Source organism: Mustela erminea, chromosome 20 (genome assembly GCF_009829155.1).
Source record: "Mustela erminea isolate mMusErm1 chromosome 20, mMusErm1.Pri, whole genome shotgun sequence".
Taxonomy (NCBI): domain Eukaryota; kingdom Metazoa; phylum Chordata; class Mammalia; order Carnivora; family Mustelidae; genus Mustela; species Mustela erminea.
Genome location: NC_045633.1, coordinates 27,693,451 through 27,718,977, shown reverse-complemented (window position 1 = coordinate 27,718,977; position 25,527 = coordinate 27,693,451). Strand labels below are relative to the sequence as shown.

At 52.5% G+C, this 25,527-nt stretch overlaps 1 protein-coding gene and 1 long non-coding RNA gene across 6 annotated transcripts in view; one reads left to right on the top strand and one right to left on the bottom strand.

Moving 5' to 3' along the window:
* SDK1 (sidekick cell adhesion molecule 1) overlaps positions 1-25,527 on the bottom strand; it is an 854,095-nt gene that overhangs the window by 113,907 nt on the left and 714,661 nt on the right. For all 3 annotated transcript variants that reach the window (XM_032327040.1, XM_032327041.1, XM_032327042.1), the window contains exons 20-22: positions 24,818-24,916; positions 18,708-18,899; positions 16,173-16,294 (exon numbers count right to left, since the gene is read on the bottom strand). In XM_032327040.1, the coding sequence (XP_032182931.1) occupies positions 16,173-16,294; positions 18,708-18,899; positions 24,818-24,916 (413 nt within the window). The remainder of the gene's footprint in view (positions 1-16,172; positions 16,295-18,707; positions 18,900-24,817; positions 24,917-25,527) is intronic.
* LOC116580612 lies at positions 6,352-24,947 on the top strand. 3 transcript variants are annotated; one of them, XR_004281733.1, is made up of 3 exons: positions 6,352-6,492; positions 13,006-13,218; positions 24,843-24,947. It is a non-coding gene; the product is annotated as an uncharacterized LOC116580612 (long non-coding RNA). The 3 variants fall into 3 exon arrangements; XR_004281734.1 differs by having other exon boundaries at positions 6,352-6,793; XR_004281732.1 differs by having other exon boundaries at positions 6,352-7,831.

Sequence of the window (25,527 nt, the reverse complement as noted above, 5' to 3'; positions counted from 1 at the left end):
GCATGAGAGCCCCCAGGCATGTTCAGGGTCTTACTCCTCTCTGTAGCCCTGGCATCTCCCCCAGGGTTCCAGCCCAGGCTGTTGGCTCCACAGACGAAGGAACATGAGGGAACACGTGCATGGTTTCCAAAATCGATATTGAAAATGGGTTGTCCTGCACTGAGCTCCGAAAGCAGATGATTACCGAAAATGTAATTTTACTTACGGACCTCTGAAGGGGGGATGGGGTGCTTACATTTCTATAATAAAAGGTTTATATTTTGATCTAAAGCGACCAGAATTCTTCTTAGTGAGAAACAGAAGTCTTTTTAACACTTGCTGGGCTCCTCTGGCTCTCTAGTTAGATTTCAAAACCGTCATGATGGAGTGTTCCAGAAGTAACTGGCTGTTCACTAATGATGCACTGGACATACAGTGTGGCAGAGCTCTTTAAAGATGAAACAAATCAGAGCTCCATGGGGAAGCTGGGATTTTGACGGTTTTTTTCTTCTGCTGCTTCTTTTAAAGCTAACAAACAGCACTTTACAATACTTAATACAAAGCAGAAATGCCACACATTTCAAATGCCGCGCATCAGGGGGTGGTCGTTAGGACCCATTAGGAAGCTGCTGTCCTTCTTAAAGCCCCAGGACTTGCTGCCCTGCCCACGTTCCTCCCCGAGGGCTCCGACAGGCACATCTGCTTGGCTGGGAGGGTGGGCTCTTTTGGTCATAGGTAATCATTTAATACCTGGTGTGGGGGGGAGGTCCCGGACTACCCCCTGCCCTTGCCAAGTGGGTTTTTCCACCAGAGCTGGATTTGTCTGTCCTAGGAAAGCCTCTGCTGTCAGCGGGGCCTCCAAGGAGTCGCGGGGAAGCCAGCCTTCCCCGGGGCAGGACCTCCAACACCCCGCCGAGGCTACAAGGTGAATGGCTACTCAGAAGACGGTCATTAACCTCATCTCATGAAAGGAAGCCGCAGACGGAGAGGGAGCCCGGGAACCCGCATCTGTGCTGGGAGAGGAGGGAGGACGGAGCCAGGCGGGCGGCAGGAGCCAGCTCGCCTATCATCCAGAGCTAGGAGAGGGAAAAAAGAGTCTCCAAGAATTCATTCCATGGAACCCTGCCAAGCCAAGTGCACCCTGCTGGCTGAAACTCTGGTGTCAGCAGGAAAACTTGCGAGTCAAGCAACTTCCACACTTCCCGAGTCCCCTCTTGTTCTGAGTGCTGTCCCCAGCACCCCTGCCAAATGAAGCCCCCACAGGGAGGACGGGGGACAGACGGGGCCTCTCCGCATGGTGCTGCTGGTGGGTCATGCACAACCAGGAAGGGGCTGAGGCCTTAGCAAGGCCCAAGGCCAGTTCTCCAAAAGGCCCCACAGTCATGGGGGGATTGTCCGCACACCTGACCAAGGAGGGTTTGTTCTTTGCAAAAACCTGAGCCATGTTCCCCAGGCCTCTCTCCCGTTCACAGCTGGGCTTGCTGGTTATTTATTTGTTCTTTCCTAAATGTTTAACACCCTCTCCATCTTCAGACTCGGGAGGATTGGGAAATGACGGGTGAGTCTTCTACCACGTGGGGCGTCAAGAGCATTGGGCTCTCCTGGCCTCCTCTGGCCTTCCAACTGTTTCCTCTCCTTTGCCTCCAGTGACCCCAAAATGAAATCTCCCTGCGGGTCGTCCTGGCGCTCCTCCTGCTGTCTCCCTTGGCATCGCTTTCCTCCCTCCGCGGATGGCTCGGACCCTTGTATGTGGCCTTCACTCCTACGGACCACCAGGTGGACTAGAGAAGTTCTGGCCGTCTCTGAGTGAGTCCCTCGGACCCCACAGGCCTGCAAGGGCCCCTGTTCTCTCCCTGCCAGGATGCACCCCTTGTCCGGGTTCCTGCCATCCGGTCACGATACCACAGCCCTCTGTCATCAAGGATGGAAAACCTGGAGACCCGTCTTGGTGCCCCCGTTCTGCGCCGTCCTGGTGGCCCCCACTGCCTCTCACAGAGATCTGACTCCAGTGATGCGACCCTGGTTTAGAAGCTCCTGACCTGTTGTTTGAATGACTTTGATAGTCTTGCTCAGTGAGTTAAACACAGAAGAGAGACTTGCTTATAAAAGACCGAAGGTCCAGGCCACTGACCACTGCCTGTAGGATCCATAGGGCAGTTGCTGGCCTGGTGAGTCACTGGCCTGGTGATTTGCCTCCCTGACTGGCTGTTGGAAAGCCGCAAGCGTCTGACGGCACCCTGACTTGCACCTCCGGGAAGGAGCCCCCTCCTCGCCAGTCACCCTGCACAGCACACCTGCTTGTGTCCCTCAGGTATAGGCCCCAGAATGCTGTGAGTCTCGGCTGCTGCGGCCATAAAGGCGGATTGGGCATGGGGGCAAGGTCTTCCCTGCTGCCCCGCACTCCAGGCTGTCCCCGGCCTCACCTGTGCTCCCTACTACCCAGTCCTTCCTGTCTCACCTCCCCTGGGCTCTCCAGGTCTCCCCGACTTTACACACAGTCCCCAAATGCATCCCCATCCAAAAAATCCTTCTAGGGACAATTTTTCCATGAAGCGCTCCCCTCCCGCGAAGAGGTTTCTCCCATAGGCCCTCTGTGCACTCCTGACAATCACTTTCCGGGAGCCTGGGTTGTGAGCATGGCTGCCTCGAGGCTGGGGGTCCCCTCCTCCCGTAGTGTCCCAGCTGCCGTGGGGATGATGAGCTGCTGTCCCCAGCACCAGCCCCTGCTGATCTCTGAAGTGCAAGTGGCCTTCTCTGTGCCTGTCCCTCCTCACTCATCAGATCCAACTCATCTCAAGGACAAACAGGAAATGCCCACACCTCCCTGTGCTGCTTCCCAAGATGCCGAAATGCCAGCGAGGACTTGGGCCCCATTGTGCTCGGAGTGGGGCCCGAGGGGAATGGCAGGACAGGCATGGGGCCAGGAGAACCGCCTGCTACCTGCTGCCTGCTTTGTGATGCCGAACCTCGACCTTGCCTGTGAAGCGAGGACAGCAATGACATCCCCTAAATGTCACCAGGAGACTCTGACAGGATGGGAGGTGTGAAGGGCAGGGGACACCCGGATGCGTGGCACTGTGCTGTGATACCCCGGGGGTAGTTTCCCAAGGACACTCTTGGGCAGAAATTAATCAGGCCACTCCTATGAGCTCCAGCTTGCCTTCCTGTCTCCTGTCCCGCCTGCTCACACACCCACTCTGCAGCCGCCCCGCCTTCCCCCGCAGATACACCGCCACGCTTCCAGTGTCCTTGATGTCTGGAGTTCTGCTGGCCCTGGAGGACTCAGCCCACATCTCTCCCTGATGCACTTTGCAAATGTAGACCACCGACCCAGAGCCCACACTGCAACCCTCCTCCCCGGGGCTCTAGAGCTTTGGGCGACCGTCCCCCCATCCAGTCCCCCAGGGCCGGGGACCACACAAATAGCCATTATGTCCTAGAGCCACTGGAATTCCTCCAACTAGCCATCCTGGGCCTGCTCACCCCGCCTCGCCCGCTCCTTCCCGGGTAACCCGCAAGAAGGCTCTCACCCACGGGGCGGCCGCCTTCTGCCTGCTGACTGGCCCTGCTGCCACCCCGCGTGAAATCCCACGCACCCTCCTCTGCAGACTGTGAGTAGGACTCTATTTGTGGTGAGTCATCTCCTGACCTGCTGGCCTCACCCCGCCTGAATAAAAACAGAGTTTAGGTTCTACAACAGTAGGACACACGCAACTTTGTGACTCTACCTTTCACGCCACCGTGCTCTTGGCTCCAGCACCGTCCTCCCGGCCTAAGGCCTGCTCACCCTACCTCGCCCCACGGCAACCTCGCATCCACAGGAGCCTTCCTTGGCCGCTCCGGCCAGGCCCCCGCTTGCTTTTGGGCTCCCTTCCAGCAGCAGGTGTCATCTGTATCGGCCAGACTCCAGGTCAGCCGTCCCTCCCACGTCCCCCAGCCTGGGAGGCTCTGGAGCTCTTTATAATCTGGCACTGGGCACGAGCCCCCAGACCTGTAGCACGGCAGGGGCTTAAGAAATGTTTGCAGAGTGAATGGGTGACTGAGTGGAACAGAAACAAAACCCGACGACCGGAAAAACGAAACACGGGTGAACCTAAAAATCCAACATGAGAATTAGGATGAGAGATGCTGAGCGGTCCTCAAAAAGAATAGGAAAATATTTCTCTTATGATGCTTAATTCGGTTTGACAGCTGTGACTTAGCTATACGTTGACCTCCATTTCCTGAAAATGACATTTGTGGTAAAATGTTTCCCTTGGACTGACCCACATTGTCCCTTGCCCTATGGTATTTTTGGCTCTGCAGTATTTTTTAAAGTCCTGTAAGAGGACACAGAAGGATCTGATAGACTAATGAACAAGAAGGCCAGTTCAAACCGTTCATCTTCTATAGATTTCCCACACTGGTCAAGAAATAAAAGAGAAGAGTCATTGTCAGGGTGTTATTAAGCACAATCAAGCCGACACTAAACATTTTGAAAAATCCGAGCGTGTACGCTGCCGCCGCCTCTCACCGCGGCGCCCAGACACTTAGGCAGAGGTGTTGTCCCTCTTATCCAGGTGACAGAGTCATCGCTGAAGGAGCCAGAGAGCGGGTGACAGCCCTCCTTTGCATACTCAACAGGCTATTCAGAAATAAAGTCGCTCTTTTTCTTCTGATTACGACAAAGCAATTCCACCAGTCAGAGCTCATGAGAGTTGACACACTGACAGATACTGATGAAGAGAGCCACCGACGGCCCTAACCTCCCTCCGCGATGAGGGAAAGGGGAGAGAGAATTAGTGATCAGAAGTTCCCACCTGCAGATCTCGAAGTGATGAGGCAAAAAATGTCTGGCCTCTGTCGCTGCAGGAGACAGAACACACTGGAAAGCCTTTCTAATGTCAGCGGTGACAGGAGCAGATGGACCGATAAAGAAGGAAAGGAAACGTTTTGAAAGCATGGGAAACTCTGTCCCTAGAGTTTGTGCCGTGACCCACACTCCCAACAGGCAACAGGCTTCTCTGGGCACCCTTCTTCCACGTTGCAGGCCCTGTTCTGCGCCGGAGGGGAGTGCCCACAGGACAGATGGGGCCCCGGTCTCACCAGGCTTATGTTCCCAGGAGACTCTGCAGCCAGTGGAGAAGAGCCTTTCTGTGACTAGGAGGACCAGCTCGAGAAGTTCCGGCCCTCCTGGCCCGTCTGCCTCCTGAGGAGGTGGGATGTCAGTGAGCTGGGGGCCCAGGCTGGCCCAAGCCCTCCAGGCCAGGTGAAGCCTCCGAGCCCAGAGTGACACTGGGAATGCCCCCTGCCATGCACAGCCCTGGACATTCCAGGGAGAGCTGGACTTGACATTTTTCAAGCTGTGGGATTTGGGTTCTGTGTGAGTGAGTTCTAAGTACCACCAGCTTGACTCTCAGCGGACACTTTGGGCGCTCCAGCAGGGCTGGCATCCGGCCCCGGGAGCCTGGGCCTCTTCCCAAGGGGCATGGCCTACCGTCACGGGGACTCTCAGCCCTCCTTGGCTCTCTGAGCTGGCACAGCTCCTGCCCTGAACTGGCTTGACTTTCCAGGTGTTTCTGGGTGTGCTCCTGCAGCCTCCCCAAGAACACAGTCTTTCCTCAAACGCTTGCCTTGACCTTATTATTTTTATCATGAGGTTCCATTTATTAAATGCTTGATATGTGTGTGTCCCACGCTAGAGCTTTCAATGCCCAGTTCTTCCCATCGCACGTCCTGGTGTGTGTGGTCTTCGCCCTCAGCCAGCTGGTGGGAGCCCATGGGCCCTCCCATACCAGGGGCCTCAAGGCCAGCTCTGCACAAATGTCCCTAGGGACCTGCTTTTTGGCGCTGTGCTTTGCTGCTCAGCCTGTCCCTTTCCAGCCTTGCCTGGGGCTGAATGGACCACAGGGGTCCTCGCTGGTCCTACCCATCCTGCAAAGGTCAAGGGCAAAGCTTCCACTATGAGTACCTTATTGCAAGAAACCTCCCATCTCTTGGCCTCCAGATTTACAAATTTGCTCTTTAACACTCTGATGGATTCTTAGAGGGCAAGAAATCACTGAAAATAGTATACAGGCAAGTGGACGGTTTTGAGCAATAGTTTACAGGAGCTGAATGTGTACACCTCCTATTTTCAAACGCAAGGTCTTCATAACTTCAGTCTCTTTGGAGGCCGACAACCATTTGTTCCCCGTTGGAAAGCTGGGGCGTGAGTGTCTTTCTATCTGTCAGAGCCACGGCTGCTTTTCCCCGAGGCTCCAGGTTGGTGCAGGACTGGGCCACAGGGAGTGGACGAAAGTGCAGAACGGAGGCGAACCCAGCTGAAGGGAGTGGAGGAGGAGAGCCATGGTTCTAGAATTCTCAGGCTTCACACTTGGCTTTAAAGCCCCGGCAACCTGGGCATGAAGAGAAACACCCAGGCTGTATGGGCTTCTACCTGGAAGAGGAGAAATGAGATACACTGGTCCACCTGGACATCTGCCCCGCGGCTCACTGCTGGGAGAAGTTCACTGCGAGAGGCCACGCTCACAGGTGGGCATCTAGCACCCAGGAAAGAAAACAAAGCCTGGCCATCTGTTCATCAGCCCGCGATCCAGTCCCTCGGTGGGAAGTGCCCTGGGAAGTAGAGAACATTGATCGGCACCTCCACTTTTTCCAGGAACGCCGTGGACGGGGGGCCACTCTGGGCATCTGGGGTGCCCCGACCTCCATCCCCACTGCTCTGTAGTTACGGAGACTGCAGTCGGCAGACTGGCGCTTTATTTTATTAGCCCATGACGCTCTCTGAAACAAGTCCTTTTAAGAAAATGGTGCCATTATGCACAAACAAGCAGTAAGCGGGCTTTTCTTCCCCTTCCCATTTTTGGAATGGAAACAGTTTTATCTGTACCACTAGTACCTTCATTACAGGAAACCTGCTCGAAGCAGCCTTTGGAGGAGCCCCGATGTTATTGCGGCTATTAGAGCACAGTGAACGGCTGCAGACGGCAGGGGTTTATGGAGGGACCGAGAAGGCAAACAGGAGCAGCAAATGAAAACATAAAACATTTGCATTTTCCCATCTATGTGCACCATAAAAATGCAGGGGGACAGGTTTTGCTCACCTACAGTCAGAGGTTACTAATTAAACAAAGCATTACTGAGCCAGAAATGCCTATAAAAGCTGCTTTCTAGAACTTTAACCTACATCTGAGCGTCGGCTTACTATAGGGCCTGGCAATGCACTCCTCCAAGGATTAGGGTCTTTTCTTCCATAATTCACTGGAGAGAACGCCAAGTGTGATACAACCCTCCTTGTGTGCTTTCAAAGCAGTCAGAATTTAAAGGAAACTTTTCTGCAAAGATGATGTGATTGAGAAGTGGATCAAAGGGAAGAAAATACCAGTATCCTGTCACGAAGTGTTTGGGGAGCCAAATCCTCACACCTACAAGGCCGCTCGGCCATGATGTTCACAGCACCTGGAGATTGGGCACAGACATCGTCTTCTTCCTGGGCCTCCACCAACCCCCAAACCAGGGCAGTACCTTCTTCCCGCATTTTGCACAACCCCAGGCTCACTCTGAAATCACCCTCTGCTTTCAGTGTGACGAATCATCAAGTGGCCGCCTCCTTACCAGCCCTGCTGCTCTGGCCTCATTCCTCTCTGAACTCTGGCTCATGGCCAGGTGCAGGGCAAGAGAATGCTGGAGTCTTATGGCATAGAAAGCCTGGGTTCAGCTTGCATCCATACAAAGGGAATTAGGTGAGGAATATTCCAGAGGCTTTGCCTACCCCAGTGACAGTCTCCAAGGCCCTGTTGCTCTGAGTTTAGGAAAGTTGGAGCCTGACTTGACCATGGAACCCACTGAGATGTTCTCAGAGGAGTAGCTGGTAAGCTGAAGGGAGGCTTCACAGGGGGGACTTGACACGGGCAAATTTTATACACAGAGGTCGGGGACATAGCTACTGCGGCCCAGAGTGGATTTCATTTGTACAGAAACTCATGCCTAGAGAAGGCAAAGGCGTGCTCATCTTAGATCAGAAATATGACAAAGTGTTCTAATTCTCTCGCAACCCCTCAGAGGAGGTATGACTATCCCTGCTTCACAGCCCAAGAGCCTGAGCTGGATGGCTTGCTTGTGGTTGTGCAGCTGGGACATGGCAGAGCTGGGGTTTAAGTTTCAATGGTTCAAGGCCATTTGCCCTCATGTCCCTGCTTCATATGGGCACCAGGTAGCCTCAGGGAACTTGTCTGTGGCCTTTCCTGGGAGGTGAGTTGGAAGGTGATCCATGGATGGTGGCAAACACCCAGGAAAGGGAAGGATGGGGTTTCCCAAAAGATCTCACAGCCGGAGTCTGGCAGTAGGAGTGGGAAGAGGGGCTGCAGACCTGCTCTTCCCCTGGATGAGGGCCAGTGAGCATTGGAAGGCGACGTGCATGGGTTGGGATACATTCCGCCAGGACTTTGTAGAGAAGTAGCAGTGGAGTGTCTGCCAAGGTCTTTAAAGAAACGCCCTTTAAAGGCATACCCTCTGCGATACATCTTCGAGATTAGTAGGAACAGGTTGCAAAAAGAAAAGCAGGATTGGTTCAGCCAAAAGGAAAAAAAAAAAAAGGATATTCATCCTAACCTTTGCCACATCATCATGAAATTTCCCTGGGATAACTAAGTATATGACTGAAAACGGGTCCAACATATTCAACCCAAACTGAATGGACTAGGACAGCAGAAACCAGGGTTGCAGTCTGTTGAAGGAGTCAGTCCAGAAGTTTGAGGAAAAGGGCACTTTTCATGTGGCCAAGCAGCCACTGGAGAAGGCCACACCAGCTCTGTGATGGAACCAGCTGGGGGCTCCCAGCACACCACGTGGTGAAATGCCCATGGCTTGTCTTCTGTCTTCTTCTTGGCCATGACCCTGTCCAAAGGAGCCTGGGGAAAGTCTATAATCCTTACCTTCTGGGCTTTGGAACAGAGCTTCTGTTTATAGATGACTGTTTACTCTCTAGGAACATTTAAACACAAATCGTCCAGATAATGAGCTTCAGAATGAAAAATTCTCTTTGGATTTTCAACGATCTACACCACTACCAGAATCTTTAGGCTTGCTGAGTGAATTTTAAAATACTTTGGAGAGAATAGCTATGAGGGACTTCCAGTTTGAGCAATATGGCAGACAAGATAAACTTTAAGCTTAGCCTCCTGCCCCAAAGCCAGAGCAGTGCCGGATAGGCATGACGGATGTCTTCTCAGATGCCTGCCGGAGTGCTGGGGAGCAAGGGATATCTCTCAAGGCCGACGTGAGTGGGAGTGAAGCTGTAGTCAAACCCACCTCGAAATCTAAGCGAGCACTGCCTGTGGGAGAAGGTGCTTATAATAATCACAGCCTCTGGGCGCAGAGAGAAACACAGTGGACTTGAAATAGGGACATAATCACAAGTGTGACTGGCTCAGAATTAAGACCTAATGATTAACTTAAGATTTTGGCGACTTCAAAGTGCATGGTACAATTTTTAGGGCAGCTGGTGGGGGAAGGTGGGGTCGAGGCCCATGCAAAGGTGTCCAAGCAGGTGCCAGCCCCCTCAGGTGGGAGGACTGCCCACTTACAGGGGGATTTGGCAAATCAATAAATAACCGAGGTGAGTGGGAGCCAATAAAGGCTAGTATGAATGTGGAAAGGGGCAGCTTGCACAAATAGATGCTACTGAAGTGTATTTGGAGGTGCTGGTATCAGCTAGTGATTGTCAGTGTATACAGACAGATATGGAAATAGACTGAGGTGGAGACATGTGTGTGCCCGAGGGTGTGTATTTCCTAGCTCCGTGCACTGGAGGAGGCCTGGAGATCCAGGGGCAGTGAGCACATCCAGTGGCCAGATCTTGGTTTCTAAATACCGCTCTCCACTGAAAGGACCCAAGGGTCCTAGGAGAAATGGGAAAACAGAGCAGCAAGAAGAAGAGGATCCTAGAGTACTCTGTTGTGCCGGAAGGCAAGGGTGTGCTTAGAGTAATGGAGGCACGTGAGGAGAACACAAAAGCCAGGTGGGAGGGCCAAAGGCAGGAGGGTCAGAGCACCAACGGAAATAATGATACAGTGGATGAGAATCTGTTCAGTAAGATGGGGATCCGTGCGTCTACACTGATATCAACAAATAAATGAATAAATAAATGGGAGGAGAAAAATTGTCTCCTGCAGGAAAGTCCAAACAATAAACACAGAAGAAATGATTGAATCAGAAAGGTTGCTATTTGGCGCCCTCGTTGTACTAATTACTTCAGGCAAGAAATTTCAGTGGATGGCAGAAGTAGTGGATGTGAGTGGGAAGGGGAATGAGATTTTCAAGAGTCTCAAAGTACCTCCCCACAGATGACTTAACAAACTGTGAAGCAGAGGAAAGCAGCTCTACCTGGCAGACGCCATTTTAATCACGTGAACAAAATTAACTCCACCAGTGACGGGATCTATCCACATCTTATTCAGCCCAACAGGATGCAGAGGGAAGAGCCCAGCATCACTTCTGTGACATTCTGACCAAAAATGGGTGACCTGGCTCTGCTCATAAAGAAATGTACAAGTCAAATTGAGGGGTCTTCCAGGAAAAGAAGGACCTATCACCCTCAAAATCATTAATCACCCCCAAAATCAAGGACTGGCTGGGGAACTAATCCAGGCTGAAGGAGACTGGAGAGATGAACCACCCCAGCGGCAGTGTGTCACCTGGGGCTGGATCCTTTTCCCACTGAGGACACATTGGGCCAATGGACCAAACTTGCATGGGGTCTCTGAGTGAAGGGAACTTTCTGTAGTATTCTTACGACTTTTCTGTAATTTTGAAATACTCTCGAGGTGAAAGGCAAACATGAACTTCAGGGAAATCTCAAACTCCCGCTAGAACCTTTAACCACTAGTTGCAAGCCGAGTCGCGGTGAGCACAGCACCCTGGGGCACTGACCGGGGGAGTCTGTGTCACTGAAGGCACCGCACCGAGGACCTTCACCACCTGGGACACTCTCACACAGGCGCCGGGGGAGCATGAGCCCTGGGAAAGGCATGGAGCCTGCCCAGACCATGTTTCCCTGTGGAACTGGAGCCTTTAAACCCACGGGAGGAGACATGGAGACGTCAGATCCCTATGCCCTGCTCAGAGACCCAGCACCAAGAGTCCCTACAGTGGGACCAGTACAACAGGAACCGTGGCTCTTTAATTCACTGTGCCACCCGGAAGTTCTCACCCACAGGACAATGTTCCACCCCATCCCACTCGCTAAAGCTCAGCCAGGATTGGGAAACCCAGAGTGTCTTCGGAAGATGCCCTTGAGGCTCCTGGTCTGTGTCCGAGTTCTGTGTCAGCAGCCCCACCTCTTACCCTGCCTGGAGGGCAATCAAATCTTTGCTTATGAAAACTAATGAGAAAATAAACTATTGATCTTAAAAGCCAAACCAACAACCAGAAAAGTCCAAGTTCACTTACAAACATGAAAACGACAATTTCAGCTCCTAACTAAAGCAAACAAAAGAGCCAGCATGATCAAGCTCTATTTATCCCAGGAACACTGCAATGGCTAGACACTAGAGTATCAATGTACATCATCTTACCAACAGACGATGGAAGAAAAACCACGAATGACTCAACAGACACAAAATAATACTTTGACAAAAATAAACATGAATGATTTTTTTAAAATTCTAAAACAAACAAAAACCCCACAACTCCTAGCAATCAGGATTAGAAAAGAGTTGTCTTAACCTGATATAGGCTAGGTATAAATACAAAAATATACCATAAATGTTGTAAATGTCATAACTGATGATAAAGCCTTAACAGAATTTCTCGAAAGTTAGTAATGAAACAACCACTGTTCTGTCACTGTTTCTGTTCAATACACTATGGGAGTATTGAATTATATTCACCCTCCCCAATCAAGATTACAGAATAAATACATTAAAAGAAAAAAAACAGAGAAACAGGATTTCAAAAGAAGAGAAAAAACGGTCATGATTAACAGATAATAGGACTTCTTTGTAGAAAACTAGGGTAGAATTAATAAAATAAGAAGAGAATTCTCAAGAGTTTTCTGGCTACGATCCCATCCCATAAGGCCGAGATGCAGCTTAGTGCCAGTCATTAAAATAAGAAAAATATTTAAAAATCAATTGTGATCCTATATGCCAGCAGAATGTCAGAAAATGTAATTAAAATCATATACACATTAATTAACCTTCATGGTGATCTTGCAAATAGTACTACTGACCCCATTTCACAGATGAGGAGATTAAGGCTCACAAAGAACTTAAGAAATATGCCCAGGATTGCAGAGCAGGGAAGGAGGGGGGCAAGGCAAAGGGCGCACAGGTCTGCTTGAGGCAAAGCCCACACTCCTTCCACAAGTTTTCGAGCCATGCTGATGGTCCCTGACTTTTCCTGTATTTTTTCAGAATGAAGTAAGGATAGGAATAGATAGCCCAGTGCTTTTGCCAAGAAGAAAACAGCTGACAAAAGTAGATTTAAGCAAATAGAAAGGGTATACGTGTCATGTTTCTGAATAGAAGACCCACCATCCTAGGACATCAACAAGAGTAGCCAGACAAATTCTAAGCACGGCAAGGGCAGGGGGTGCGCATGTGTGGTGGTGAGGGTCAGGAAGACCTTACCAGATAAGAAAAACACATTTTAAAGCCTCTATAATTCAAAAATGTGGCATTTGTGCATGAGTAACCAGACTAATAGAACAGAATAGAGAGTTCAGAAATAAACCCAAGTACCTATGGGAATCTAACATTATAAATCAGGAAGAGGGAAAAAAAATGGGACTTTTTATTAAAGGGTTTTGGGATAATCACATAGCTATTTGCAAAATTACAAAAATGGATTCATACCTCAGTCCATATATGAGGTCAAATTCCAAATGATTGGGGAGCTAAATGGCAAAAAAGACAATGGTGGTAGAAGTCAGGTGAATTCCTTCCTAACTGGAGGGTGAGGAAACCTTTCTGCCACTGACAACCTAAAAGCATGCAAGAAATGATAAATCTGACTTCTATTTTTTTTTTTTTTTTGGCATGGCAGAAATTCAAATATATTACTGATGGGAATGCAACATGTTTCCACCTGTGGCAGAGGGATCTGTTAAAGTCTAGAGAATTTACATATTCATTGTTGGATCTAGTGATCCCACTCCTAGGAATCCATCCAAAAGATTCAAGATTCAAGGCCGAAGACAACTTTTCAGGCAGAATAATACCCCGACCTGGGAACTCCACACCCTAATTCCTAGGACCTGTGAGTACTCGTTACCTGACTTTGTAGATATGATTACTATTAAGTGCTTTGAAATAGGGAGATTATTCTGGATTATCTGGGTGGGTCTGGCCTGTTCCGAGTCCCAGCCAGTGGCTCAGATAGGCAGGAGGGTAGTCACAGATAGGAGGAGGAGTCAAAGCCCGAGAAGGACTGGACCCATCACTGGTGGCCCAGGGGGTGCAGGAAGCACGGTCACGGGTGGCTGTGGATGTTGGGGATGGTGATGGGCACCTGGGTTCTAGAACCATAAGGGGTGATTCTGACAACACATGAATGAACAAGGCCAGCGACACCCTGAATTTAGCCCAGGAAACCTGTGTTGGCCTTGTGACCTATAGAAGTGTGAGTTAGTGCACCAGTGCTGTTTGAGCCACTTAGGGTTTGGTCCTTCAACACAGCAGGAAGACAAGAGGTGTGCACTGCAGGGGGAGCCCTGGCACGTGGGCATGGGGAGGACTGCGTCTGCAGGAAGGGACAAGGAAGATCTGCCTGCAGGATGTGCAGGGGTCCTCAAGACCCGCCTTCAGGCCAATGGAGTGAGAAGCAAGGAACACAAGAGTGTGTATTTGTTTATGTTGCCCATAACAAGGAAGGGTAAACCAAAATCTAACATGGGACTTTTGGGGGACAGAGGCCACAGGATAGAGGGGGAAAGAGGAACATGAATGTCTCTTAATAGACTTTTTCCATGGTTTTGACTCTGAGCTCATGCGAATGAGTTACATGTTGGAAAATAAAGTAAATTTCAAATATTTTAACAACTTTTTAAAGTAAAATGATTTTTCAAGAAAGCAGTCATTAAAAAATGAAAGCAAAAGAACAAAACGAAACCCAACCCTGAAATGAATGGACCTAGTTTTGTATGAAGCTGCTGATGTAACCACACAGAGAAAATAACTTAGAGCTCCGTATTTTGTCTGTACATCCATAGCGTGACACAGCCCAAGGACAAATACACCGCATTCGGCAGTCTTATTGTGAGGCGCAGCGTTGAAATGATCACTGTGAAACTCTTTGTACGAAAGTAGGAGAAAAAACATAAGTAATGATGTCAATATTTCTAAAAACACCATTTTAGAAAAAAGGTATTTCAACCATGAATTCAAAGTTAGAGTAATCTTAAGTTTGACTGGAAATACCAGCATGAACTCATGATGCTTTTTTTCTCTGTCCCCTGGAAAGGACTCTGAGATCATACCCTGAGCCTAAGGCAGATGATTAATCGACTGAGCCCCCCAGGCACGTCTGATACAAAGGAATATTTAATTAATCATATCAGGTGTGATAAGGGCATTATAATTTTGAAAGTATCTGTATTTTAATGTGAAGTTTTTATTGAAGGAAATACAGACATACAGTCAAGTACACTGACCACAGGGTGTGCACTCAGATGTCACCCACATCCTGACTGAGAAGCGACACTCCCAGCGTGCCGGGGCCTTCAGTCACCCTCTCCAAGATGGGACCCCAACACCAAACATTACTTTTTCTTGTTTTGGAACTTTATATAAATGGAATCAAACAGTGTCTCCTCGAAAACCTGAGTCTGGCTTTGCTTGCTCAACACCATGTCTGTGAAATTTTGTCCGCAGTGTGAGGCGCACATATAGACAGAGACGCAGCCTGAAAATTTCATGGCGGAATGACGTGCTGTCTGAGATGTGCTTTAAAACACTGAAGCCAAATCAAACCATCAGGCTGTACACCTTAAACTTAGTGACAGATATATGTCGACTATTTCTCAGTGAAGCTGAGGGGGATAATGTATAAATGTGTATATAGATATAAAATTACGTCCATGTGTATCTACATATGTATAAAGAAGTTAAACTACCTAACCAGGTGAGTTAGAATTGGTCTTCATGAGATAAAGTGATTTTTCTCCTGTATTTTCCTCTCTGTGTTTTCATGTTCGCTGTTCTCATTTTGGTTTTCATTCACTGGGGACCTCTGTCCTCAGCTCGGTGTGAGGTAGGGACGTGCTGTTGATTATTTCCTGAGGAAACGGGTTGTTCAGGCCCTTCTGTGGATGTGCCCCGACCAGCTGATTCTCACTTTCAGATTCCTGCTTCTGTTTTCAGAAATTGTTGCTTAATGGAAGTTTTGTGGATGCATGTGGACTTCGTTCCCTGAGTTACGGCCAGTTTCCGAGAGTGAGTTGTCTTACAACAGAATACAAGCACAGTGACAAAAGACCCTGAGATTTTACTGGAGGAGAGAACTGCTGTGACACTTTCTCTTTCCACAGTTTGTCTCCTCAGCTTTTTATCTCCTGCTCTTGTGGGAACTGGAACTGTGGCTCGTGTGGTGCCCCCAGTCCTGGGGAACCCCACGTCCAGGACCCTGTGGGATTTGTACCTGGGGCTCCCTGAGCCCAGTGCCTCCCACCCTTGCCCACCCTGGCACCAGTCCTCAAGCCTCTGCTGGTCCTTGACTGTGATGTGTGTTCCTTTCTCCCAAGAAGGAAATTCCTCCTTTCCGTGTACTGCCTGGAATAGTGCTTGGGAACAAACCCACTCTCTACACGTTGCGGACATGTTCCCTCACGTGATAGACAAGTTGTACCAAAAAAAAAAAATCTTATTTGTACATTTGGCAGCTTATTGTTACACGGAATTCAAAAGAAATAAATCAGCTATGCTATCCAATTTGGGGACCTAGTTGGAACCGAAGCTCAAATGTGAAGCCCTCTTATCACTCCGTCTACAGTCCATGCAGACGTCAGCCTAACAACCTGTCCCTCTTACCTTTCTACATCCTGCCCCCAGTAGCCCATCGTCTCCAGTCTCTGGCTCTCGTCCCCCGAGCCCCTGCCCTGGGAGGCACCGTGCCCCCGACTAGCCATTCTGTAGACGCATCAGTCCCCTGACTCCCACGCGCAGGGCCATGAATGACCGTCTGGAAACCCTGCAGTCCCTCCCTCGAGAGCATACCTGACCCTCGACGATCCACCTGGAGATGGAGGTCTTCCCGTCGTAGCCCGGTCGGAACTGAAGCGTGGCTGAGCGGGGGCTGATGTTGGAAATGACCAGATTAGACGGGGCGCCAGGGAGCTCTAGAGACAAAGGAGAAAAAAGACGTGGAGATGCAAGTTCTCACAGCTCGGGAAACGCACCAAACACGTCAGCCAGTAAATGGTTTCAAAATGCCTGGATTTGTTTTCAAAACCACGTGAGAAACACTGCTTCCCCGGGGACGTGACCACCACACGATCCTTATGCTCTGCATGCCACACACTAGGCCCCACGCCTCGGAGGTGGGACGAGGACACATATTCATGTGGTCTCTGGATTATCCGCCCTGAAGGTCAGGACTTACTCATCTCCGTGCGCGGCAGGTAATTAACAGATACTCATTGAAGGAAGAAAGGATGAAAGGATGTGATGCTTCCAGGCTCTGAAAAGAACACAACCAAACGTCCACCCTCCCCTTGGTGAGGACTGTGATGCCAGGCACGCACAGTGGGGCGGGCGGGAGACAGCAGGTGCCGCGTGGGGCTGCTGCATGTGCGGGTCCTGAGCCCGAGGCCCCGGGTGTGGTTTCCAAGACAACCGCGTTCAGGTTTAAGTGCAGAGCTCTCCCCACTCTGCCTGAGCTCAGTTGCTCTGGCAACTAAGTGGGTGAGAGGGGGGTTCTGATGGGGCTCCCATCCTGGGAGGTTACCTGGGGCTGCAACAGACTCACTGAATAGAGACCTTCGGCCAGGCTGCCCCCCAACCCCAAAGAGCCTGCCCTACTCACAAGCGAGATGCCGCCAGTCTGATATGCGGGCTCCCGTCTTACCAGGCAACACAAGCTATTCTGGGGAAAGACTCTGGGATGGAAAGAAGGAGCGAGGGACACCGTGCAGGGGGCAGGGGCGGCATGCTGCGTGCACAGCGTCTGAGGGGCGCCTCCTGGTCCAGTCCCTGGTCCTGAGGGGCTGGAAACCCAGACTCGCACGGGGACGATCGAACTGTTTCAGTGATCTGTTGGGCACTGGCGCAAGGGGCCTTTTTGCATCTCGTGTAATGAATCTGAAGCGGAAAATGTTGACATCGAAGGACAAATGACACTTGTCTTTGTATGTCTCTGCTCGCTGGGTTCTCTCCATGGTGCTCTAGACACAAACGGATGTGGACTTCCAGCACAGATGGTGGAACACAGTCCTCCAGAGAGATGGTCGTCCTGGGGGGACGCCTGGGGTCCTTCCCAGCAACGGGCAACCTGACCTCTCGGGGAAGTGGCAGCCTCTCCACTGCTTCTATCTCCCGAGCTCATGAGGGTGTACTTGGCACAGAGGGGCTCACAGCAGAGGCAAATCCTCTGGTCTGCACCCCCCCGCCCCCGCACTGAGCTGCTTTAGAAGCCCCTGGGGTCCTGCTGTGGGGTAGGGTGCAACTGCTGCTCCCCAGCAGGCAGGGCAGGTGGCTAAGGGCCTCTAGAAAATGTCCTCTGAGCTTGCCCTGTGCAGGGGGGAGGAAGTATGGCACCTCCTCCTCGGCGCCCCCCAACAACTCAGAGGGCTGTCGGGCTCTCTCCAGACAGTCCCTGGGAGGAGGACACACGCTTTCCTGTGTGGGTTTCCTGCTTTACTGTATGTGTTTTACATGCTTTGCATCCTGTGCAAGAGAACAGTGGGCTCTGAATCTGGAGGCGCAGGCCACTCTAGGAGGGAGTGCTGATTTCGGAGGGAGCTTCAGGGCCTCGTGTTCGAAGACTGACCCGCATGAGGCAAACTGACGTCTTTTAAAGAGCAAGAGGCCCACAGCACTAATTGCAGAACTGAACCGAGAGCCCCACAAGGCTTCCTCACATTCCCTTGTATTTGTGAATTCCCAGAAAAAACACTTTCATTTCGAACACAAACTTAAAATCCGAGAGAAAGGAGTTGAGTGCAGAGCTCTGAGGCTGAAATGAGTGTGCTGCACGTTGAAGAAGGTAATCTGAATTTCCAAAAGGACAGGACAGCAGGGATCACTGGCGCCCACACCGCAGAGTGACCAACGGGGCACCCTCCCTGAGCCCGTGGGGACTGTTGCCTCCATCTGGAAGACCTTCCCTTCTCTCCCAGCTCTTGCTACTCCCTTCTCTTACCTCAAACCAAATCGCCATGGTTTTGCTGAGTGAACAAAGCTTTATGCTGCCTATTCTTTGTTTTAATATCCATGCCTCCTCCTGCTCACTCAGGAGGAAGCCTGCATCTCCCTGTCCGTGGACCCTGACCGATGGTCTCCCTGGAGGACAGGATCCCTGGGCCAGCTCGCTCCCTGGGGCACGCCCCCTCCAATCTGCACCCCAACTGCAGACGCTGGAGGACAAGGCCCACGTTGGGTCACGATCCACTCGCCACCCCACTGCCCCCTCAGGAAGCAGACATCCCTCTTCCGAAGGACCCCAGGCCCGCGCACAGGGTTACCATCCACCCAGAACACCAGCAATCTCAGAGCACCATGCCCTTAAAGACGTGGCCGCAGGGTTTTACTGACCTGGGGGCACTCCAGAAGAAATGGTGGATGAGGTGGCCAGGCCAGTCCCTGCGGCGGTGACAGCGGCCACATCGATGGTATAGGTGGTGAGTGACGACAGTCCTTTGATTTTGTACTCATGCGTCCTGTTACTGAGGGAGTGGGTGAGCCGGGAGCTGTTCCGACCGTACACCTCCCAGGAAACCTGGTAGCCTGGGGAGCGAGAACACAGGGTTAGCTGGGCTGTCCAGGCGCTGCTGTTGTCACTGAGGATCTGAACTGGCAGGAGAGCCCGGCAGGTGTGCTGAAGCCGGGAGGGAACCTGCTGCCCCGCCCACACGAGACTGCCAGCCAAGCCCTTCCTCCATCCACGGGGTCCCCATCCCCCTGCCACCAGCGGACAGCGGGAGCCCGGCCCCCAGTGCCCGAGCTGGCTGGAGGGAAGATGAGTGATGGCTGCCAGCCTGCAGTGGCTGATTTCAGCTCGTGTCAAAGTGTGGGCGCGTTTCATCAATATTTCCATTTTTATACGCTGATATTTTCATTACACACCACTCTAAATCAGGAACCTGCTCCTGGCTTGCCACTAATTCGTGGAAACACGGCCACTTTTTCCTCCTGAAATGATGGATGGATGCTCTCTGCCACACAAAATGCTTTCCCTAAAAAGTCCCTCTCTGCCGGAGTGCCTGAGCTCTGCTGTGTCCCCACTCTCTTGAACCTCCTGTTTCCCTGGTGAAATCTGATTCTCCCCTGGTCTCTGTTCAGTTCAGTGGGGCCTTGTGACCACAGTTTATCCAGCCCCAGATTCCACCGTGACTTCAGGCTCAGAGAAGAACGCCCCAGCGATATCCTGAAGCAGCTCCCACGGAGGGGAGTTTATGTGGTTGGAGGCCTGGCAGAGCATCTCCTCAAATGGGAGACAGTGATGGAAGGCGCTTGTGGGTGCAGAGGCAAGGGGGCTGCTGAAAACGCTTGCTCCTCCTTCTTTCCAGTCCATAAACTCAGGGCGAAGCACCAAGAGGCATCTTAAAGCTCATTCTGATGAAAGCAATAAATATAGTTAGAAACTTGTGCTTGCAGGTAACCAAGAATTTAGAGAGCATCTCGGGACTTTAATATTTTGAAAAAAAACAAAACAAAAACAAAAAACAACCCCCCCACCCAAAAAAACCCGAATGTTAGAAGCCGCTGCCTGTCTGCAGTCCCACAGCCTGGAGACTCGTGTGTGGACACCAGGCGCGCGGGCTGGGTGGTGCTGATGGGACATCCGGGACCGCAGCAGAGGGGCACCGGCCATGGCCCCTGCCCTGCATGTGCATCTCCCACTACCTTCTGGTCCCAACACAGGCCCCTGTGCTCCGCGCAGCCTACCTGGGCCATGGGCTCCTCCAGACCGCCCACGGCCCTGCTCCCTCCAGACCTCAGACTCTCCCTCTTCACACTCCCTGCGCCCCATGTCCAGCCTCTGCCCTCCTCAGTGCACCAGACCAATCAGTTCTTTTCATTTTGTTAATTTGGGATTTTGGATCTAATGGTACAATCACCAATCAAGCCTTCTGGGCAATGAGTATCAGGACCTTCAAGCGCCCAGTGTTCCCAATGTTCCTGGCGTTCCAAGCACGTCCCCGACATTAGTTCATTCGGTCCTCACAGCAGGACCTCCATGTCATCATCCCCATTTGCAACAGAGAACACGAAGGTGCAGAAGGGTTCACGAGCTTACTGGAGACTGGCAGGGATTTCTAGGGTTGGCCCGAGCTCCTGGCTTCCCCACAGAGCCTCCGTCCGTGCACGGGCTTCCCTCTGAAGCGCGGATGTGCGTGAGTGTGACTGACCACCCCCCTGACCTCGGTGGGTCACTCCCGATACATCACTGAACGATCTGATCCTCGGAATCATTCCTGAACGTCCAGGAAGAGAGGGCTTTATGTTCCAAGCTTGTCTGCCAGGTAGTTAACTTGTTTAGAAGCTGTTCTTGATCAACATTTATGAAAACACAGCATGCGGCTCGTCATGGCAACCTGGACTTCAAGCCCGGAGCTTCCAGCATCCTCGGGAGGGCAGCGCTGCTGGGGTCTGTGACGTCAGGCTTGGGGGTAGGGTGGCATCATGGATGCAGATGAGACCAAACGACACAAGCAAAGCCCCCCGCCCCCATGCTGGCAAGAGAGCATGGCCCGGACAGCTTGCTGCACACAATGGACAGAGCGGGGTGCACGGGGGTGGAGGGGTGCTTGGGTTCCCACACTGCTCCTCAGCAGAGGGGTGGTGCATGGCAGCTCGGGAATGGCCAGAGAAGGGACTGGCCAGCACCCGGTGCCTTTGGCGGGCGAGTGTCCTACCTGCTCTGAATGCTGCCTAACCGAGACTAACGACCGCAGGAGCTTCAGAAATAATTTTCTGTTGATCTGAAGTAAATTCTCTACAGGAGAGCAGTACATCCAATCACAAGCTGTCTGTCTGCATCCTGGCCCTCATAAATCAGAGTTTACGCAGGGAGAGTGGAAGATGCTGGAATTCACAATAAGTGCGATGGGCAATTTGCTCGGCCCTCCGGCCGCCCCTGCTTGGGGCTGCCCTCTCTTTTGGGCCTGAGGCTGTGCATTGTGGCTGATAAGGAAAGGTTTCCCCCAGTGTCTGGACCAACCAGGGGTCCCATGTGGAGGACCACGCCCGGCCCCTGTCATCCGCCCCGCAGTGGCTCCAACAGCAGCTGCATCAACAGGGAGGCTCTGGCAGCCCAGTGCATGGTGTTCTGAGGCTGGCTTTGCCCACAGACCGGGCTTTTCTTCCACTCATGGGGGAGATACTCGGTCTGGAGGCTGGGATAGACTGTGGTGCTGCTGGCATGCCCTGCCCGGAGCCCCGTCCGTGGGGAGTGCAGACCTGTGTGCGGGGCAGAGCGCAGGACCGGCCGAGGGCAGGGGTCACCGGGCAGGTGGCTGGATGGACAAGCAGTGAGGGGCAGGAAGAACGCCATTGGGTTCAGCTCCCATAGGCTTCTTCCTCTGCAGTTTTCCCCAGAGCTCCTGGGAACAGAACTCCTGGGCACAGTTCATCAGGGAAAGGAGACAGCACAAGCCAGACAGAGTGAGACGGGGCACGTGTGGCCACTAGGAGGGAGGAGGACCCCAGTGGGCGGCCATCGGAAGGCCAAGCTCCATGTAGACTATAGGCTCTGTTTGTAACGACACGGATTTGTTTAAATAAAATATGAAATGAGTTCATTAAGCCCTATTAGCTGGCGAGAACGGAGGATCATAAATTGCTATATTGGCAACCAGCGCTCGGCTGGGAAGTGCCGGCCCTGCTCGGGGGTGGCATGTGCCCGTGGCTTCCCTGAAGCTTTACACCAGGACTGAGGTGTGCGCTGTGTTCACGAGGGCCCACACGCGTGTGGAAGTCAGTCAGTGTGGACGTGCCGACGTCCACCCGGGAGCCCTCACCAGGTGGCTGCGGCTCAGCTGTGATGAAGCCCATGGGGACGCTCCGGCTCTGAGACAGATGGTGAATGTGAGCCTCATTCCAGCCACAGGACCCCCAGTCCCTGAGGGGTCTGCTGGAGACTCTCTGCTTCCAAGGGCAGCCTCCCTCTGCACGCTTCTGGTGTTTTGCTCTTTTGTCTTCCCTAGCACTGTCCGGCCTACTTTGTTCTCCCTCCGGATGGCTTAAAGCAAAGTCAGACTACAAGGGCTCCCTTCTCTGCCCATGCCCCACTGCGTCCGGCTCCTGGGCTGCGGCGGGGGCCTCTGTAATGGGCACATGCACACTGGCCATCCTGGGCTGGAGGCAGAACGCACATCCTGGCTCCTGTGGTCCAATTCCTGTAGCTGCTTCTCCCCTGCCCCGGAGTTCCGTTGTTGCTGGCTGTAGGTATGTCACAGCATCAGCTCTGGGGCCAGACCAGACCCATACACGTACTCTGCTGAAAAGCTGGGTATGGGTAGCTTCAGAGCAGAGATGCCCTCTGGGGTCTGTGGGGGGGCTCTGGATGAGCACAGGTGACTTATGTCGTGTTCTGTGGATAAGAAGCAGGAGGGGTTGGCACCAAGAGGTTTCCTGACTAATGGGAGAGAAAAGAGGCATTTAGGAGAGGAACACAGTCCCCAGGCTCTGCCCTCGGGCACCCAGAAACCGCCCAGAGCCCTAGAAACAGCGCAGGGACACCGTGATGCTGGGCACCTCCCGCATCACTGGGGGTGGGTGGGGAGACATTCCCCCAGGGAATGTCCCCAGGGGATGACAGAGAGCTTGAGCTTGAGCTGTTCTCAAGGTTAGCGTCAGGGTATGCTATGTACCCATCTGGGCACACATCCTGTCTTTGAAAAGCTGAGTTTCTGGTGGTTTCTGTGATACAGAAGCAGAAACAGCATGAAGACCGATGTGGGAAATGAAGGAAATTAAGGTGGTGGGTCCACTCTGACCCCACGTTCAAGAAGGTGGGCACAGCCTGACCCCAACATCAGGAACATGCATCCTAGCTGCTTGAAGAAGGAAATACAGATGTTTTTCTCTTTCAGTTCATTTCAAACAGCTGTTAAGTTGTTAGCATACGAATCAGTTGTTTGCACCAAGTGACCTCAGAAACAGCTGTCCGGGGCTTCTTTTGGCCCTAGGTGCTTTGAGAGACTTGGTGAGAGGCTGTGACCCCAGGAAGTTGGGAGACTTTCTCTGGTCTGGGGTTAGGAGCACGTTTCGATTCCCACCGCCAGTGTACTCGCATCCCTATGCTGGCCCGGTCCTCTGCTGGCCCTGCGACACGGGGACAGCACAACCCACGGTCTCAGATGTGGTTTGTAGGAGGGGCTTTGTGTGGCTGTTTGAACAGGATCCTGTGAGGCTAAGGTGTTGGCATGTGGGAGTGCCCAGGGCTGCCACTGTTGCTGTCCTGACATAGTGTGGCGGCGTGGGGGTGGGGTGGGGTGGGGTGGGGTGGGGTGGGGTGGGTGGGGGGGCCCTGAGCCCCGAGGCTGGGCCCGGGGTACACACTTCACTGCTGGTCTCTTCAGTGCACCTGCTAGTGTGTGTGGGCTTCCACAGACTTCTGTGGGTGGCTGGGTGAGGGACAAGGAACGTAGCCCAGGGTCCTAGCAGACTCACAAGTAGGATGAATGAGCCTCACTCAGGAGCTAGGTCCTCTTGAAGCCTCAGGGTCCAGGCTTAGAGAGTGGAGGTAAAATCCCTGGATGTGACAGGTGGTGCTGTGGGCAGAGTCCCAGAGGGATTCAGACCTCGTGGGACACAGATCTCTTGTCCCAGACCCAGTGGCGGAGCTGTGGGAACATGAGCTGCTGGCTTGACATTTCAAGAAACACGAAATGGACAGGGGTGCTGGTGGCTGTGACCCTGGTGTCTTGTCCCTGTAGTCCCATGAAGAAATGGAGGCTCTGGGAGGTAAGGCTAGGCTTCCACCTTCCTGAGGCTGAAGCCACCTAGAATCTTTTTTTTTTTTCAAGCCAAGATTTAAATTCACGTTAAAGCTCTTCTGTTTGAAAAAGTCATCAGAGCCCCACAAGAAACAGCCTGCAGCCCAAGAGGAGTTTTCCCGGACACCCGGAAAGTTGGCTGTCCTCACCTCGGGTCCCAGGGCGCTGGGCAGAGGACAAGGGGCGCCAGAGCCAGGATACCTGGCTCTGCTGTGGGGCCCTGGTTCAGGTGGGGAGGGACTGGCCACTGCCCGATCAGCAGTGTCTCAGCACAGCATCTGCACGCTGTTGGCGTCTGAGGCACGTGTGCCTCAGGCAGGCTGGAGGCGGACCTCCCAGGCCTCGGCCTCCTCTGCCAGTGGGTCATGATATGGGCACGAACTTTACCGTATCTCTAAGAGAACTGTGGGGGGCGGTGTGTGTAGGGGGGATGTGCCAGGAAATGCCAAACTTGAAAGGTTTGTTAAGGTAAGACTCGGCGGCCGCAGGCTGTCCAGGGCCATGCCCCACTGCGGGTAGGCTCCCAGAAGCATGCTGCCTGGTGTGCTAACTGAGCCCTGAGCCGACGGTCAGGTGGATGGGGTCGCTTTCTGGAGAGGCCGCTGGTGCCTGTGCCCCGGCCAGCTGGGCTGTGTACAGCGATGCCCATCTCCCTTGTTGGGACAAGCTTCTTTTTCCTTCTTCTGAGATGGGGATACTAACCTGTGATGATGCCGTTTCTCTCCAGGGGCTCCTGCCAGCTGACCTTGAGGGATGTGTCCAGGATCTCCGTGAAACTCAGATGTCCCACAGCTCCTGGTTCTAGCAATCAAAAATAAAGTCACCTGTTAACACCAGAGCCCCCTTCTCATTGGGTCAAATGTGTGTGGAAAGTTCTAACCAGGGAAGGGAAGCGGGAGCCCAGGCTGGGGCCCACAGGCCGGACTTGAAGGAAACGCCAGTAAGAACCAAGAAGAGGGGAGGGAATTCAAGGTGTAGAAGGCATCCCGGACACATAAATTGTTTCATCAGCCGCATCCCAGCCATGCTAAGAACCAGACAGGCAGCAGGAGGTTCGTACACACCCCATTCTACTTCTCCTTGATCTAGTCTAATGAGAACAAGCAGGCTGGCTGGGCTCTGAAAAGTGGCGGCTGGCACCCAGTATCCCTGGACACGCCTTGCAGCGAGCATCTGGCTGGCGTGGGGTCTCTGCTCTGTGCAGCCAGGGCCGCCCACTGCTGGAAGCAGGGTGATGCCCCCAGACCCAATCCAGAGCTCCAGGCTCCCTGCCCCCACCCCCCTTCCCCTGAGGGGCCCCACAGGGTCGGGCACTGTGCAAAAGTTCCAGCAACATGCGCTCCTTTGCCAGGAATTTCTTTGAGCACAGCTGTTCGTGGCGTGGGGGGCAGAGGCTCCATGTCATCTGTTAA